An 18,678-nucleotide genomic window follows, 5' to 3' on the forward strand; every position below is an offset into this window, starting at 1 on the left:
AGGGGTAACAACTTTGGGTCAATTATACAGGGAAGAGGAATGGGATTGAAATGCCGGCGGCGTTCAAATCCCGATAACGGCTGGCTGAAGGGAGAAAATCCAGACAGCGTGAGGCAAGTAACCTAACCCTCGCTTAGGGGTGCCTAACTCTAACCTCCCCCCTAGTGCATAATCCTAACCTCTCCCCCTAGTGCCTAAACCTAACCCCCCCACCCCCCCTAAACCTAACCTCCCCCCGGTGGCGCCTAACCCTAACCCTCCCCTAGCCCAGTCCGGGGGGGGGTGGGGTGCCTAACCACCCTAAGTTCCCCCGGGGTGCCCTAAACCTAACCCTCCCTCCCCCCCTGCGGCTAAAAGGACGGGCAGGTCGAACTTACCTCGTTCGGTCCAGAATTGTCCTGGATTCCGGCATCGGAATTATGATAGTATCTCAACGCCTATCATGATCCCTAGCCGGCATTTTAGTGTCGGGATTGGGACCGGCGGCCTTGCGCCCGCCGGTCACATAACTACATACCCAGGGAAGGAGAGACTTTTCAACAATTAGAGTGAATATAATATCCCTAATACAGTTTATTTTAGATATTTGCAACTACGACATGCTGTACAAACAGTTTACTGGTACTATTCCTAAATTATCAGCTTTCCCCATTAAATCTTTAGTGGTTTATTTGGGCACTAAGGGTAAGGTCTCTTCAGTGTATACCGCCCTTAATGCCAAATTCCTCCCAGGGGCACTTATGCCCCTAAAGATGAAGTGGGAGACTGACATAGGTTCAAACTCAGAGTACTCAGATCTTGGATTCAGATAAAGAATGAATGTTTTTTTTTTTTTTTTAGGTAGCACTGTTATATATGTAAGATTGTTTGAATTAAATGGAATAGGGAGTAATTGGATAGAAAGAATAGGTGTATGTATTGAATGAGCATAGGCATACCACAAGTTAATTTACAGTTTAAAAGTGTCTTAAAATAAAATATATATTTTTTTATTGTTTTTTATTTTTACTAGGCGTTTTGTGTTATTGGATTATATTGCTATGTGAACAAACTGAACTCATTCATCTTAGATGTCATGCTATAATTGTATATCTGACGACTTTATTATTTGTACATAGGGGGAGGGGCCCTAGATTGCACACCCTAAGCACAATGCGAGGTGCTACCTGCTGAGACTTGTAGTGCTGCAAGCAGAAAAATAGAAAAATGCAAGTGCACACTCTAACTTTTTTTTCCCAATAAAGAATACAGAATAATAATTAAAAAAAAAAAATCAGTGAAGAAGGGAGATCTACAGGCGTATGGAGAGTGACATTTTTGCCCATTGTGGGTGACTTGTAAGTTGAATGGAAATCCCCAACGGTATCTTAGGGGATGCTTCTGAAGTCCATCTGTTAGTGGTCTCAGGGTTTTCCTTTGTTGTAAGGTATACCACTATAAGTCCAGAACTTTATCGCCATTAAAGTCAATCTCTCCAAGTTTACGTACTTTCCGCAAGATGGCTTCTCTTTGGGTATAATAATGAAGGCGGCAGATGACATCGCGAGGTTTGTCAGTAGGTAAACCTCTAGGCCGAAGGGCGCCATGCGCTCTATCGAACAGGATTTCGCTACTAGGGTCTAGGCCAAGGAATCTTGCCAAAGATCTTTGTGAGGGCATCTGTGAGATTGGAGTTATATCTTCAGGTAGACCCCGTACTCTGATGCTGTTACGTCTACCGCGATTATCTAAGTCATCCATGCGTGATTTTAGAGAGCGGATATCGGACTGCTGGTGAGAAATGACATCTCAAAATTGAAGAAAACTATCAGCAGATGCCTCTTTGTGGTCTTCTAGGCTAGATATCCGATTTGCTAGGTCTGCCATATAAGATTGAATGATAACCACTTCCTGGCGGATAGCAGACTGACACTTGTTTTCCAGAGACGGAAAGCCATGTTTCGTGGGCAGTGATCTAACATGAGAAAGGATTTCACTAATCTCATGGCGTAGAGTAGAGGCTAAAGAGCTAGAAGGATGATTTTCCTCAGGAGACATTCTGTCTGGTGAAGAAGAGATATCAGAGGAGGTGGCGTAGAGATCTCTCCTATGCTGTTTGTTCCAGCGGACTTTAGGAAATGACACATATCTTGATGAGATCCACTGTCACTTCTACCCACTCCCTCCTACTTGGATATAGGCTATTTATCTTTCCCCATTCTGAATAAAAAAAAAAGTGTAGTAAGTGTGTACCATAAAAAAAACAATCTTCGTATAACTCCCATATATTGAGCCAGTTAAGAGAAAAAAGTAGGTCATCGCCAGGGACCGTCCCCCTTATGGACCTAGGCAGCCATCGTGAAAACCGTCGAATCATATCAAAGCATGTGATGGGAACATGTTCCTGTAGCAAAGGAGCTTGTGGTGTTTGTTCGCACGCCTCAGGACATCCTTATAAATATAGGTATGACAAATGAGAAAATTCACTTTTAATTTGTTACAACGGTCTTGGGGAGACACTTGAAAAGAGATAAATATAACAAACTATTATGCGGTGTAATTTTAGAGAACCACCACAAGAGAGAGCCTGGAGCACAGGAATTATGGTTGAAATTAGAATCAGGTCAGTTCAATCATGAGATGTCTGTTGCAAAGTAGTGTTGTTGTAGGGAATATCCACATGAGGTAGCCTGAAGCACAAAAATGGTGGCTTACTTGATTATTAGGATGGAACTCCTATGAGAGAAAAAGATGTGTGGTGTATGAAGCAACAGATACTGACCCCTCAAAAACTTGGGCAATGAGGCACAGTAATAACAAAGACAGTGACTGGAGAAAATGGATTGAAGTGAAGAGGTCACATCCAGGGAATAGGGGTAATCCAGCAAGCCAGGAACTAATGGTGTTACAGTCACAGGCTCAATACACTGCCTGTAGAGGGGAGAGAGTACTGTAGGCGAGGTCCACGAACTATAAGGCAGCAGCTCAACTGCGGGCAGCGGTATCGGACAGTCAGTGGATTTCTCTGGGGTCCGAACGGCAGCAGGGTATTCACCAAATAGCGGTCTCATTGCACGACCCACAGCAAAAACCAAGGCCCGGTTTTTGGGGATGTGGTAGGCCACAACCTGCAGGGAGGTAGGTGACCTCCTCTGGCTCTGCGGACGCAACCACCGAGAGTCTTCCTGATACAGGACACGGCTAGGAAGCCTTTAAGAACCACTGGGCATAGATAGTGAGGGGCAAAGTGGGCTCAAACTAGAGGTTAGCCAGGAGCCCTAATGCCAAAGTCTACACCAAATGGCTGCCAAACCACGTCCCCCCTCCCTGTTTTCTAAGTTCATCCAGTTCTAGTTTCAGAGCTGTCCCTGTAGCGAAACTGGCTGCAGAAGATTGGTGCAATGTTGTCCGGATCATCTCCAAATTCCTACTAACGTCTTGCTGGCCAGAAAAATAATTCATAATGGACTCCGATTGCTGCCGTTGGACGTCTGCAAAACTGGACAATGCAGAAATCAATACTCCCTGGCCCCTGATGATGTTTGCTTGACTATCGATGATCTGGTCCATCCGTGATTCCATCCTCTGTTGCCACGTTGATTTGTCGATGTCCATCTGCGTGCTAGCTGTAGTCCCCCGCATCGCCATTTCTTCTCTAATTACTATGAAATAAATATTGTTTTGTGAAAGGAAATACTGTAATATAAAACCAGTTGACAATAGAGGAATATAACAAAGTGCCTGACTCAGCAAGGATCGCAAATGCGATAACGCACGCTATCGGCCGATTGTTGCATACTGTACATGCATCACAGTGCGCGTGCGCAAACCGGGGACTGCGATCGCAGTGCCTATGCCGACCCATCACAGAGTGATTGCCAGGAAGTGCCGTTTGCGGGAGGTGGGTGGTCGTCGAAAAGAAGGCGTGCTAGTGCGTTTGAACGCCATTGCAGGGGCATGCATAAATTAGCCACTGCGATGCCCTACGCAGCTCGAATACTCAGTGCGAGCGATGAGGATAGCAATTCCTGAGTAAGGTCAGAGCTTGCGCAAGTGTGCGTGAGGCTGCGATGGTGCTCGATGTTACTGATGGTTTCGCAGTCTTGCTAAACATTACGGATGTGTGTAAGGCAAGGTGGGCGTCCTTATGTTGTGCTGCGTCGGCATAGCGATCAAAATGAATTAGCATATCATCGCAGTGAGACAGCGTGCGTAATCGTAGTTGCGATTGTAGTGAATCAGGCCCAAGTCAATTTGGAGTCAAACATACTGTACCTGGAACAGTCACTTGGGTTGGGCTGCTGGCTTGAGGCTCCAGCACAGAGGCCTCCTCTACTCCAATGACTGGACGACGATCTGCCTCTGGCTCTTCTTGGCGGCATTCTGCCTCTTCGGAAACTCGTGGTGTCTCCTCCTCTTGACGTTCTTGACGAATAAAGGATTAAAAATAAAGATTAGTGAATTAAAAAATATATATTTTTTTACATTGCAACACTGATTAAGGATGAGATCGAAAACGACAATCATTGATCAAGCCGGTAACCTACTGTACATACTGTAGCAAATGTAGTAATATGGAGATAAACCTACCAGCATGCGGTTCCTTTCTCCTCCGTTTGATAGGGGTCTTCTGTTCCTCCGAGACGGATTGGAAATGATCCCTCAACTTCGTCTCCCATGAAGAAAACTTGACACGACGGAACTTTCCTTTTCGTGGCGTCTCCATCTTCACCATCTTCGCCTTGGTAAAGGTTCGGCAGACACGGAATTTCTTCTTGCATTGCTCCACGGTCCTGCATCGAGATCCCACCTTACTCACAGCAGCAGCAATCTTCACCCATATATCGTTCTTCTCATCGAAGCTCGTGCAAGCTGCAGACTTTCCCAAAAGCCTGTCGTAAGATGCAAGCACCTAATAAAAAAAAATGAGAACAAAAATATTAGTAAAGACATGACATGCAGAATAGCAATCAACTCACACAACCATAACTGCAAGTACATTAAATAATTCCCTGATCAAGATTACAACATCAAGCAAACGTGATGATCCAATTTTGATTATGTTCTGCGGTGTGTGGAAGACATAACTTGCACAGCGCAGGCAAGCAGGATGAGGCTCGAATACAAGGAGGAATGAGGGGTGGCACAGGGAAAAAAAAAAAACGGTAATAGGAGGATGGCACAAGTACAGTACTGTAGGATGTGTGAGCAGAGGCACGGGTATGAGGGCAGCGGGAAGGGAGATGGGGGCACAGGCAGGCAGGATGAGGCTCTGGTACAGTACTGTAGGAGGTGTAAGCGGATGCACGGGAATGAGGGCACAGGGAAGAGAGGAAATACAGGGATGAGGTGACATGGATGAGATAAAGCACAGGGATGAGGGCACATCATGAGATGAGGGGTGGTACATGGAAAAGGGCATGGGGATGTGCACGTAGTTAATGCCATGTATGTTTACTATAGCTCTGAGCACCAGGCATTATGCGGCTCATCGCTCGAACAGCTCCGGGCACTGTAGAACGCCCAGGAGTGGCTATACAGTATGCCTCCCTGCCCGGCTGGAACCATAGCATAGTACAGTACAATTGCTGATGCCGCTGCCAGGACATGGTGGTACTCCCGCAACTCCCTCTTCCTACATGCCCATTGTCTCTCCCAGCGTTCCTTGCCAAGCACGCACAAGGTACAGCAGCTCTCCTCCTAACCGATCAGAGCATCGGCGGCTCTGTGTCCCCCCCTCCCCTACCCAAAACACAGCGACAGTATTCCTACACACAACCCGCTTCCCCGCCCCCAACCCTTGGTCTTACCTTGGTCACGAGTACATCATTTTCCATCTTGCTAAACATCTTTGACCGTGCACCAGAGGCCCAGCGGCTTGTCCCCTCCTCAGGATCTTCCTCCTCTTCCTCCTCGCTGGCCTTGGAAGGATCGTAGTCTGCGCAAGCTGAATCCGGTGCTGGGACTCCTTTCTTGCTGGTCTGTTCCTGGATCTCTTCTTCATCGCCTGGGTCCATCTTATTCAACAGGAGATCTGAATCAGACGATGACGAACCCTGTGGAGAGAAGCTGTTCACTCTCTTTGCCATCCCTGAAAAAAAAAAAAGTTTGGTTGATTCAAAAATAAAAAAGGCTCTTGGCGTCTCTCTCTTTCTGTATCTCTCGGTCTACCGTTTTCTCCCCTCAGAGAAAATGGGGGCCATCTTGTACAAGACAGTGGTTCTTAGAAGTTCTGTAAAAAGGCGCCAAATGTAACACTATTATTAATCTCCTCCTGCATCATAGGATGTCCATAACAAGTATTTTTTAAATGGACCAATGGGAAAGAATTATGGTGTCATATTTCTTAAACTGTTACCTATTATAAAAAGTGATTCTGTGGCTGATAGTACAGGATGCAGATGTTTAGGGTTCAAGACCCACTTTAACCAAGTACTGTAGATAGTTTTATTTTATTTTAATACGTGCAGTACATTTTAATGTGTGTGTAATTTGTATGTTTATGAAATAAATTATTTGCAAGAAAAAAAAACCTCACACAGAGACACTTGGACTCGAACTCGAAGTGTCTGCTATGATATGCAGTGACTTTACCACTACGCCACAACACCTGCAGGTGGGAAGCTTCTGTCTTTTGACTCTTACATAGTGAAAATGAACTGAAACGGACGGCTCTTGTAATGGAGTTCTACTTACAGCTAGAAATATAGCAACAGTTTATTTTTCAATATATGAAATATGGTGCCATATTCCAAGCACTATTTTATATATCTCTATAAAATACACTGTCATTTATCTAAAATGTGATTTTATGGCTCCAGTATATGAATATACTCCGTCCTCACACTCTGATCCCCATGTACTGTACACGCTGTTCTCACCCTCTGATCCCTACACACACACATGCTTCATCCTCATAATCTGATATCTACACACACTGTCCTCATAATCTGATCCCTACAAACAACCGCTTCATCCTCTCCCTCTGATCCCCATGTACTGTACACGCTTCATCCTCACCCTCTGATCCCCATGTACTGTACACGCTTCATCCTCACCCTCTGATCCCCATGTACTGTACACGCTTCATCCTCACCCTCTGATCCCCATGTACTGTACATGCTGTTCTCACCCTCTGATCCCTACACACACTCCGTCCTCACCCTCTGATCCCCACACACACTGTACTCAATCTGATCCCTACAAACACACGCTTCATCCTCTCCCTCTGATCCCCATGTACTGTACACGCTTCATCCTCACCCTCTGATCCCCATGTACTGTACACGCTTCATCCTCACCCTCTGATCCCCATGTACTGTACATGCTTCATCCTCACCCTCTGATCCCTATGTACTGTACACGCTTCATCCTCACCCTCTGATCCCCATGTACTTTACACACTTCATCCTCTCCCTCTGATCCCCATGTACTGTACACGCTTCATCCTCACCCTCTGATCCCCATGTACTGTACATGCTGTTCTCACCCTCTGATCCCTACACACACTCCGTCCTCACCCTCTGATCCCCACACACACTGTACTCAATCTGATCCCTACAAACACACGCTTCATCCTCTCCCTCTGATCCCCATGTACTGTACACGCTTCATCCTCACCCTCTGATCCCCATGTACTGTACACGCTGTTATCACCCTCTGATCCCTACAAACACATGCTTCATTCTCACCCTCTGATCCCCATGTACTGTACACGCTTCATCCTCACCCTCTGATCCCCATGTACTGTACATGCTGTTCTCACCCTCTGATCCCCATGTACTGTACATGCTGTTCTCACCCTCTGATCTCTACACACACTCCGTCCTCACCCTCTGATCCCCACACACACTGTCCTCATCTTCTGATCCCTACAAACACACGCTTCATCCTCTCCCTCTGATCCCCATGTACTGTACATGCTTCATCCTCACCCTCTGATCCCCATGTACTGTACATGCTGTTCTCACCCTCTGATACCTACACACACTCCGTCCTCACCCTCTGATCCCCACACACACTGTCCTCATCTTCTGATCCCTACAAACACACGCTTCATCCTCTCCCTCTGATCCCCATGTACTGTACATGCTTCATCCTCACCCTGATCCCCATGTACTGTACACGCTTCATCCTCACCCTCTGATCCCCATGTACTTTACACACTTCATCCTCTCCCTCTGATCCCCATGTACTGTACACGCTTCATCCTCACCCTCTGATCCCCATGTACTGTACATGCTGTTCTCACCCTCTGATCCCTACACACACTCCGTCCTCACCCTCTGATCCCCACACACACTGTACTCAATCTGATCCGTACAAACACACGCTTCATCCTCTCCCTCTGATCCCCATGTACTGTACACGCTTCATCCTCTCCCTCTGATCCCCATGTACTGTACACGCTTCATCCTTTCCCTCTGATCCCCATGTACTGTACACGGTTCATCCTCTCCCTCTGATCCATGTACTGTACACGCTTCATCCTCACCCTCTGATCCCCATGTACTGTACATGCTGTTCTCACCCTCTGATCCCTACAAACACATGCTTCATCCTCACCCTCTGATCCCCATGTACTGTACACGCTGTTCTCACCCTCTGATCCCTACAAACACATGCTTCATCCTCACCCTGATCCCCATGTACTGTACATGCTGTTTTCACCCTCTGATCCCTACACACACTCCGTTCTCACCCTCTGATCCCCACACACACTGTCCTCATAATCTGATCCCTACAAACACACGCTTCATCCTCTCCCTGATCCCCATGTACTGTACACACTTGATCCTCACCCTCTGATCCCCATGTACTGTACACGCTGTTCTCACCCTCTGATCCCTACAAACACATGCTTCATCCTCACCCTCTGATCCCCATGTACTGTACATGCTGTTCTCACCCCGATCCCTACAAACACATGCTTCATCCTCACCCTCTGATCCCCATGTACTGTACATGCTGTTCTCACCCCGATCCCTACAAACACATGCTTCATCCTCACCCTCTGATCCCCATGTACTGTACATGCTGTTCTCACCCCCTGATCCCTACAAACACATGCTTCATCCTCACCCTCTGATCCCCATGTACTGTACACGCTGTTCTCACCCTCTGATCCCTACAAACACATGCTTCATCCTCACCCTCTGATCCCCCATGTACTGTACACGCTTCATCCTCACCCTCGGATCCCCATGTACTGTACATGCTGTTCTCACCCTCTGATCCCTACACACACTCCGTCCTCACCCTCTGATCCCCACACACTGTCCTCATAATCTGATCCCTACAAACACGCGCTTCATCCTCTCCCTCTGATCCCCATGTACTGTACACGCTTCATCCTTACCCTCTGATCCCCATGTACTGTACACGCTTCATCCTCACCCTCTGATCCCATGTACTGCACATGCTGTTCTCACCCTCTGATCCCCATGTACTGTACACGCTTCATCCTCACCCTCTGATCCCCATGTACTGTACATGCTGTTCTCACCCTCTGATCCCTACACACAGTCCGTCCTCACCCTCTGATCCCCACACACTGTCCTCATAATCTGATCCCTACAAACACACGCTTCATCCTCTCCCTCTGATCCCCATGTACTGTACATGCTGTTCTCACCCTCTGATCCCCATGTACTGTACACGCTGTTCTCACCCTCTGATCCCTACAAACACATGCTTCATCCTCACCCTCTGATCCCCCATGTACTGTACAGGCTTCATCCTCACCCTCTGATCCCCACACACACTATCCTTATAATCTGATCCCTACACACGCTTCATCCTCACCCTCTGATCCCCCATGTACTGTACACGCTTCATCCTCACCCTCTGATCCCCCATGTACTGTACACGCTTCATCTTCACCCTCTGATCCCCATGTACTGTACACGCTGTTCTCACCCGCTGATCCCTACAAACACATGCTTCATCCTCACCCTCTGATCCCCCATGTACTGTACAGGCTTCATCCTCACCCTCTGATCCCCACACACACTATCCTCATAATCTGATCCCTACACACGCTTAATCCTCACCCTCTGATCCCCCATGTACTGTACACGCTTCATCCTCACCCTCTGATCCCCATGTACTGTACATGCTGTTCTCACCCTCTGATCCCTACACACACTCCGTCCTCACCCTCTGATCCCCACACACTGTCCTCAATCTGATCCCTACAAACACGCGCTTCATCCTCTCCCTCTGATCCCCATGTACGGTACACGCTTCATCCTCACCCTCTGATCCCCATGTACTGCACATGCTGTTCTCACCCTCTGATCACCATGTACTGTACACGCTTCATCCTCACCCTCTGATCCCCATGTACTGTACATGCTGTTCTCACCCTCTGATCCCTACACACTGTCCTCATAATCTGATCCCTACAAACACACGCTTCATCCTCTCCCTCTGATCCCCATGTACTGTACAGGCTTCATCCTCACCCTCTAATCCCCACACACACTATCCTCATAATCTGATCCCTACACATGCTTCATCCTCACCCTCTGATCCCCCCATGTACTGCACACGCTTCATCCTCACCCTCTGATCCCCCATGTACTGTACACGCTTCATCCTCACCCTCTGATCCCCATGTACTGTACACGCTGTTCTCACCCTCTGATCCCTACAAACACATGCTTCATCCTCACCCTCTGATCCCCCATGTACTGTACAGGCTTCATCCTCACCCTCTGATCCCCACACACACTATCCTCATAATCTGATCCCTACACACGCTTCATCCTCACCCTCTGATCCCCCATGTACTGTACACGCTTCATCCTCATCCTCTGATCCCCACGTACTGTACATGCTTCATCTTCTGATCCTTCATCCTCATCCTCTGATCCCCATGTACTGTACACGCTTCATCCTCTGATCCCCATGTACTGTACACGCTTCATCCTCACCCTCTGATCCCCATGTACTGTACACGCTGTTCTCACCCTCTAGATGAAATAGGATTTTATTCTAAACTTTTGTTATTAAAATTATATTATTGATATTATATTAATTAAATACATTTATTTTTAGAGCCAAAAAAATTAAATAAATCTTACACAGACACTTGGACTTGAACCCCACATGGGGCCGTATTCAATTAGTTTCGCACCCGCGATACTTTTTGGCATGCCGGACTTTGCCTACATTGCGTGTTTTGCATGTGAAAAAAGTATCGGGCGCTTCCCACTATTCGCCGTATTCAATTAGGACGCGAAAACGGCACCCGCCGAAACTCAAGTCAGAAATGGGGAAATCAGCCTGGACCCCCTCTAAAGCTGCAAGTTACCAATGCCCTTAAGTCACAAAAACCCTCCCAAGGGCCCAGGCCCCGATGAATGTTCATATTCACATTACAAAACCTTCCAATCGTATCTGCTTCCACATCTCAGGACAAGAGATTGCTGTAGTGACAGAGGAGGGTGTAGGATAAGAGAGTGCTGTAGTGACAGAGGAGGGTGTAGGATAAGAGATTGCTGTAGTGACACAGGAGGGTTTAGGATAAGAGAGTGCTGTAGTGACAGAGGAGAGTGTAGGATAAGAGATGGCTGTAGTGACAGAGGAAGGTGTAGGATAAGAGATGGCTGTAGTGACAGAGGAGAGTGTAGGATAAGAGATGGCTGTAGTGACAGAGGAGGGTGTAGGATAAGAGATGAGGGTGTAGGATAAGAGATTGCTGTAGGATAAGAGAGTGCTGTAGTGACAGAGGAAGGTGTAGGATAAGAGATGGCTGTAGTGACAGAGGATGGTGTAGGATAAGAGACTGCTGTAGTAGTGACAGAGGAGGGTGTAGGATAAGAGAGTGCTGTAGTAGTGACAGAGGAGGGTGTAGGATAAGAGAGTGCTGTAGTGACAGTGGAGGGTGTAGGATAAGAGATGGCTGTAATGACAGAGGAGGGTGTAGGATAAGAGAGTGCTGTAGTGACAGTGGAGGGTGTAGGATAAGAGACGGCTGTAGTGACAGAGGAGGGTGTAGGATAAGAGAGTGCTGCAGTGACAGAGGAAGGTGTAGGATAAGAGATTGCTGTAGTGACAGAGGAGGGTGTAGGATAAGAGAGTGCTGTAGTGACAGAGGAGGGTGTAGGATAAGAGACGGCTGTAGTGACAGAGGAGGGTGTAGGATAAGAGATGGCTGTAGTGACAGAGGAGGGTGTAGGATAAGAGAGTGCTGTAGTGACAGAGGAGGGTGTAGGATAAGAGAGTGCTGTAGTGACAGAACAAGGAGAATATGTGACTGTTCTGTACTTAGTGATTATTACTCACCTGTGCTGATAGCTGTAGGGATTTCCTCCTCCTTACACTGCTGATCACCCCTCACATACGTCTCTTCTTCCACCTTTATATCTTCCATCTTAAAATTTAAACAAAAGTGATAACAAGTGCGCAATAAAATCAAGGATGCAGCAAAGGGTGAAGATACAAATGAGTAGACACCCACTACTCCAGAAGAACATGTACAAAAAAATGAATGTAAGTCACCTCCTAGCGCTCCCCCAATCACAAGTGCACATAAGTGACAGGAAAAGAAAAATAATCACCATAAATGGAATCCTCTCGGTATAGGATCATATAACCATACAGAAATCGCAATTTTGATGGTAAATGAACAGAGCTTGTCTTGTCCTCCAATAAATATGCGCTGATCACAGCAATCCTCATATATGTAAATATAAAGAAAATACAAACATAGTGTAGATCATACTAAAAACATAAGCAGTTTAATAATGAGGTACACTCACAAATTGCAGAAATAAATCAGGCATGTAAAATCCATTAAAGGTGGCAATGCAGCAACATTCACGTAGGCTCCCTTCTTGTAGTCCTTAGTTGGTAAAAGGAAGGCAAGGAACACCGGCTCCGGATGCAGGGGTATGCCCAAGATGAAGCAAGTGAAGTAAGTTGTCCACCATACAGTCACAGATACGATCATAAAAAGCCCACGCTTAACGCGTTTCAGACCTATTAGTCCTTCTTCAGAAGAGTGTTTGTGGCTTTTCCAACAGGGGTATATATATACTCTAACAAATACATCAAAAACCTAATAATATTTACCGCTAATCGGCATCAATGGATGTGTGCGCGTGCGCACTGCGTCACGGACCCGGAAGTCTAATGGCCGTGCGTTCCACTAAACAGGAAGTATTGACAAAATGTGTTCCATAGCCTCCGCGAACCCGGAAATGGCATCTATCTTGCGTTCCAAAGTAATTTGTAGAAGGTGTTAGAGTATATATATACCCCTGTTGGAAAAGCCACAAACACGCTTCTGAAGAAGGACTAATAGGTCTGAAACGCGTTAAGCGTGGGCTTTTTATGATCGTATCTGTGACTGTATGGTGGACAACTTACTTCACTTGCTTCATCTTGGGCATACCCCTGCATCCGGAGCCGGTGTTCCTTGCCTTCCTTTTACCAACTAAGGACTACAAGAAGGGAGCCTACGTGAATGTTGCTGCATTGCCACCTTTAATGGATTTTACATGCCTGATTTATTTCTGCAATTTGTGAGTGTACCTCATTATTAAACTGCTTATGTTTTTAGTATGATCTACACTATGTTTGTATTTTCTTTATATTTACATATATGAGGATTGCTGTGATCAGCGCATATTTATTGGAGGACAAGACAAGCTCTGTTCATTTACCATCAAAATTGCGATTTCTGTATGGTTATATGATCCTATACCGAGAGGATTCCATTTATGGTGATTATTTTTCTTTTCCTGTAACTTATGTGCACTTGTGATTGGGGGAGCGCTAGGAGGTGACTTACATTCATTTTTTTGTACATCTTCCATCTTAAAGTCATTCAGGTCATCACCCTAATTAGCCATGACATAAAAAGAACACATTTTAATCTAATTAGTTCACATTAAACAGAGACATAACAGTGTATAAGATACTCTGCAAATCATATAGTGGCACTCACATTGTTATATGGAGAGACCCTGAATCCCACCTACCTGATCCTCCTGTGGGACACTGTGATTCTCCTCTGTATCATCCTGGGAATAAAGAGGACGGGGACATCTCTCTGGGGTATTCCTGTTACTGGCTCCATCTATAGGAGACACACAGTGACTGATTACACTGTATATATGTGATTATCAGATGATGTGTATATAGGTGGCCCCATAGCTGCTCTCCCCATTACAATACATGACAGTCTCCTCTTACCCAGTGATGTGAGGGGCCGGTGATTCTCCATCATCATGTCCTTGTACAGACCCCTGTGTCCTTCTATATACTCCCACTCCTCCATGGAGACATAGACAGTGACGTCCTGACACCTTATAGGGACCTGACACACAATGATACAGTCAACACCCAGACACATCCCCTGGTGTTACTGTATAATGTCCCATTCCCAGCAGTCACCTCTCCAGTCATCACCCAGACACATCCCCTGGTGTTACTGTATAATGTCCCATTCCCAGCAGTCACCTCTCCAGTCATCACCCAGACACATCCCCTGGTGTTACTGTATAATGTCCCATTCCCAGCAGTCACCTCTCCAGTCACCACCCAGACACATCCCCTGGTGTTACTGTATAATAACCCATTCCCAGCAGTCACCTCTCCAGTCATCACCCAGACACATCCCCTGGTGTTACTGTATAATGTCCCATTCCCAGCAGTCACCTCTCCAGTCATCACCCAGACACATCCCCTGGTGTTACTGTATAATGTCCCATTCCCAGCAGTCACCTCTCCAGTCATCACCCAGACACATCCCCTGGTGTTACTGTATAATGTCCCATTCCCAGCAGTCACCTCTCCAGTCATCACCCAGACACATCCCCTGGTGTTACTGTATAATGTCCCATTCCCAGCAGTCACCTCTCCAGTCACCACCCAGACACATCCCCTGGTGTTACTGTATAACGACCCATTCCCAGCAGTCACCTCTCCAGTCATCACCCAGACATCCCCTGGTGTTACTGTATAATGTCTCATTCCCAGCAGTCACCTCTCCAGTCATCACCCAGACACATCCCCTGGTGTTACTGTATAATGTCCCATTCCCAGCAATCACCTCTCCAGTCATCACCCAGACACATCCCCTGGTGTTACTGTATAATGTCCCATTCCCAGCAGTCACCTCTCCAGTCACCACCCAGACACATCCCCTGGTGTTACTGTATAACGATCCATTCCCAGCAGTCACCTCCCCAGTCATCACCCAGACACATCCCCTGGTGTTACTGTATAACGTCCCATTCCCAGCAGTCACCTCTCCAGTCAGCAGCTGAATGATATTGTTGGTGATTTCCAGGATCTTCTGGTCATTGTGTCTCTCATCTATCAGTGAGTGAGGTGGAGGCACCGGGATGGGGATCTGGGTCCTGCTCAGTCTTCCTGACACACGGGGATGGCTACTGGGTGTCTCACTCTCCTCAGATGTCTTCTTCACTACTGTGTAATCCTGTATATTGAGACATTAATGTATCATTATGTACAGATTGTGACTTTCGTAGAATTACGCATCCTGCCCATCAGGTCCCTGTGTTAGTAATAGAGATAAGAGTGATGTCACTGTGACATTCTCAGGACTACTCACCTCCCCAGCCAGAAGGTAGATGATTTCCACAGTGAGGTTCAACATCTTCTGAATGATGTGAGTTATGTCCTTGCCAATCTTTAAACAATTTAGAGGCCGGTAATTTGTCAAGACGTCCTTGTACAGATCCTTGTGTCCTTCTATATGCTCCCACTCCTCCATGGAGACATAGACAGTGATGTCCTCACACCTTAAAGGAACCTGACACACACAATGATACAGTCATCACCCAGACACATCCCCTGGTGTTACTGTATAATGTCCCATTCCCAGCAGTCACCTGTCCAGTCATCACCCAGACACATCCCCTGGTGTTACTGTATAATGTCCCATTCCCAGCAGTCACCTCTCCAGTCATCACCCAGACACATCCCCTGGTGTTACCGTATAATGTCCCATTCCCAGCAGTCACCTCTCCAGTCACCACCCAGACACATCCCCTGGTGTTACTGTATAATGTCCCATTCCCAGCAGTCACCTCTCCAGTCATCACCCAGACACATCCCCTGGTGTTACTGTATAACGTCCCATTCCCAGCAGTCACCTCTCCAGTCAGCAGCTGAATGATCTTGTTGGTGAGTTCCAGGATCTTCTGGTCATTGTGTCTCTCATGAATCAGTGAGTGAGATGGAGGCACCGTGATGGGGCTCTGGGTCCTGCTCTGTCCTCCTGACACAAGGTAACAGGTCTCGGGTGTCACACGTTTACCATATGTCCTCATTACAGTGTAATCCTGTGTATTGGGAGAGACCACAATAAATAACAAAGGAAACCACCTCCTATGTGTGGGTTAGGTGCTGATTCTGAGTCAGATCTCTGCGCAGGGAGCAAATTGCGGTTTTACTCAGTTCTGTGCATGTTCCTCCAAGTCTATGTCGGAGGGAACTTGGCTGAATCTGTCTTTACGTAAAATAGAACATTTTAGGCGGGTACTGGCCAGCGACTATGCAATCGAGCAGCAGTGCCCTGACTTGTGCGAGTGTCGTGGGTGTGTAGCTAAAGCTCTGTGCGATTCTGAGCCGGGCGCACGGGGAAGGGATGCCGGTATATGACGGATCTCCTATACCCAGTATGGGGCTGGCACTCGGGCAGATACTAATGACGACAGATGTGGTGGCTGGCGTACAATCATTGGCGGCGCGACTTACCGCTTGCACACGCAAGATCCCCCGCATTCACGTAAGGTAATGAGTCTGGTCTCCACAGCTGCCGGTAACTACAGTCACTGTGTGCGACTCAGAATCAGCCCTAAATGTACAAATTTGGAACAACTAATCTATATTACACATACAGTCATTGTACTGTCCGTAATCATCTCTGTAGCATAGTGTATCTATAACATAGTCATTGTACTGTCCGTAATCATCTCTGTAGCATAGTGTATATATAACATAGTCATTGTACTGTCCGTAATCATCTCTGTAGCATAGTGTATATATAACATAGTCATTGTACTGTCCGTAATCATCTCTGTAGCATAGTATATATATAACAGTCATTGTACTGTCCGTAATCATCTCTGTAGCATAGTGTATATATAACATAGTCATTGTACTGTCCGTAACCATCTCTGTAGCATAGTGTATATATAACATAGTCATTGTACTGTCCGTAATCATCTCTGTAGCATAGTGTATATATAACATAGTCATTGTACTGTCCGTAATCATCTCTGTAGCATAGTGTATATATAACATAGTCATTGTACTGTCCGTAATCATCTCTGTAGTATGGTGTATATATAACATACAGTCATTGTACTGTCCGTAACCATCTCTGTAGCATAGTGTATCTATAACATAGTCATTGTACTGTCCGTAACCATCTCTGTAGCATAGTGTATATATAACATACAGTCATTGTACTGTCCGTAACCATCTCTGTAGCATAGTGTATATATAACATAGTCATTGTTCTGTCCGTAATCATCTCTGTAGCATAGTGTATATATAACATAGTCATTGTACTGTCCGTAATCATCTCTGTAGCATAGTGTATATATAAAATAGTCATTGTACTGTCCATAATCATCTCTGTAGCATAGTGTATCTATAAACATACAGTCATTGTACTGTCCGTAACCATCTCTGTAGCATAGTGTATATATAACATACAGTCATTGTACTGTCCGTAACCATCTCTGTAGCATAGTGTATATATAACAGTCATTGTACTGTCCGTAACCATCTCTGTAGCATAGTGTATATATAACAGTCATTGTACTGTCCGTAACCATCTCTGTAGCATAGTGTATATATAACAGTCATTGTACTGTCCGTAACCATCTCTGTAGCATAGTGTATATATAACAGTCATTGTACTGTCCGTAACCATCTCTGTAGCATAGTGTATATATAACAGTCATTGTACTGTCCGTAACCATCTCTGTAGCATAGTGTACATATAACATAATCATTGTACTGTCCGTAACCATCTCTGTAGCATAGTGTATATATAACATACAGTCATTGTACTGTCCGTAACCATCTCTGTAGTATAGTGTATATATAACATACAGTCATTGTACTGTCCGTAACCATCTCTGTAGCATAGTGTATCTATAACATACAGTCATTGTACTGTCCGTAACCATCTCTGTAGCATAGTGTATCTATAACATACAGTCATTGTACTGTCCGTAACCATCTCTGTAGCATAGTGTATCTATAACAGTCATTGTACTGTCCGTAACCATCTCTGTAGCATAGTGTATATATAACAGTCATTGTACTGTCCGTAACCATCTCTGTAGCATAGTGTATATATAACAGTCATTGTACTGTCCGTAACCATCTCTGTAGCATAGTGTATATATAACAGTCATTGTACTGTCCGTAACCATCTCTGTAGCATAGTGTATCTATAACAGTCATTGTACTGTCCGTAACCATCTCTGTAGCATAGTGTATCTATAACATAGTCATTGTACTGTCCGTAATCATCTCTGTAGCATAGTGTATATATAACATAGTCATTGTACTGTCCGTAATCATCTCTGTAGCATAGTGTATATATAACATAGTCATTGTACTGTCCGTAATCATCTCTGTAGCATAGTATATATATAACATAGTCATTGTACTGTCCGTAATCATCTCTGTAGCATAGTG

At 45.8% G+C, this 18,678-nt stretch overlaps 1 protein-coding gene across 1 annotated transcript in view; it reads right to left on the reverse strand.

Moving 5' to 3' along the window:
• Positions 1 to 18,678, reverse strand: part of LOC148454336 (uncharacterized) — an 80,549-nt gene that overhangs the window by 55,977 nt on the left and 5,894 nt on the right. Inside the window, exons 3-14 of the mRNA XM_088461031.1 lie at positions 16,113 to 16,301; positions 15,569 to 15,769; positions 15,242 to 15,433; positions 14,185 to 14,308; positions 13,971 to 14,068; positions 12,271 to 12,358; positions 5,790 to 6,070; positions 4,570 to 4,891; positions 4,255 to 4,404; positions 3,288 to 3,641; positions 1,885 to 2,108; positions 1,489 to 1,770 (exon numbers count right to left, since the gene is read on the reverse strand). Coding sequence (XP_088317157.1) covers positions 1,489 to 1,770; positions 1,885 to 2,108; positions 3,288 to 3,641; positions 4,255 to 4,404; positions 4,570 to 4,891; positions 5,790 to 6,070; positions 12,271 to 12,358; positions 13,971 to 14,068; positions 14,185 to 14,308; positions 15,242 to 15,433; positions 15,569 to 15,769; positions 16,113 to 16,301 — 2,505 coding nt within the window. The remainder of the gene's footprint in view (positions 1 to 1,488; positions 1,771 to 1,884; positions 2,109 to 3,287; positions 3,642 to 4,254; positions 4,405 to 4,569; positions 4,892 to 5,789; positions 6,071 to 12,270; positions 12,359 to 13,970; positions 14,069 to 14,184; positions 14,309 to 15,241; positions 15,434 to 15,568; positions 15,770 to 16,112; positions 16,302 to 18,678) is intronic.

Source organism: Taudactylus pleione, unplaced genomic scaffold (assembly GCF_031769625.1).
Source record: "Taudactylus pleione unplaced genomic scaffold, aTauple2 ptg001003l, whole genome shotgun sequence".
Lineage (NCBI taxonomy): Eukaryota > Metazoa > Chordata > Amphibia > Anura > Myobatrachidae > Taudactylus > Taudactylus pleione.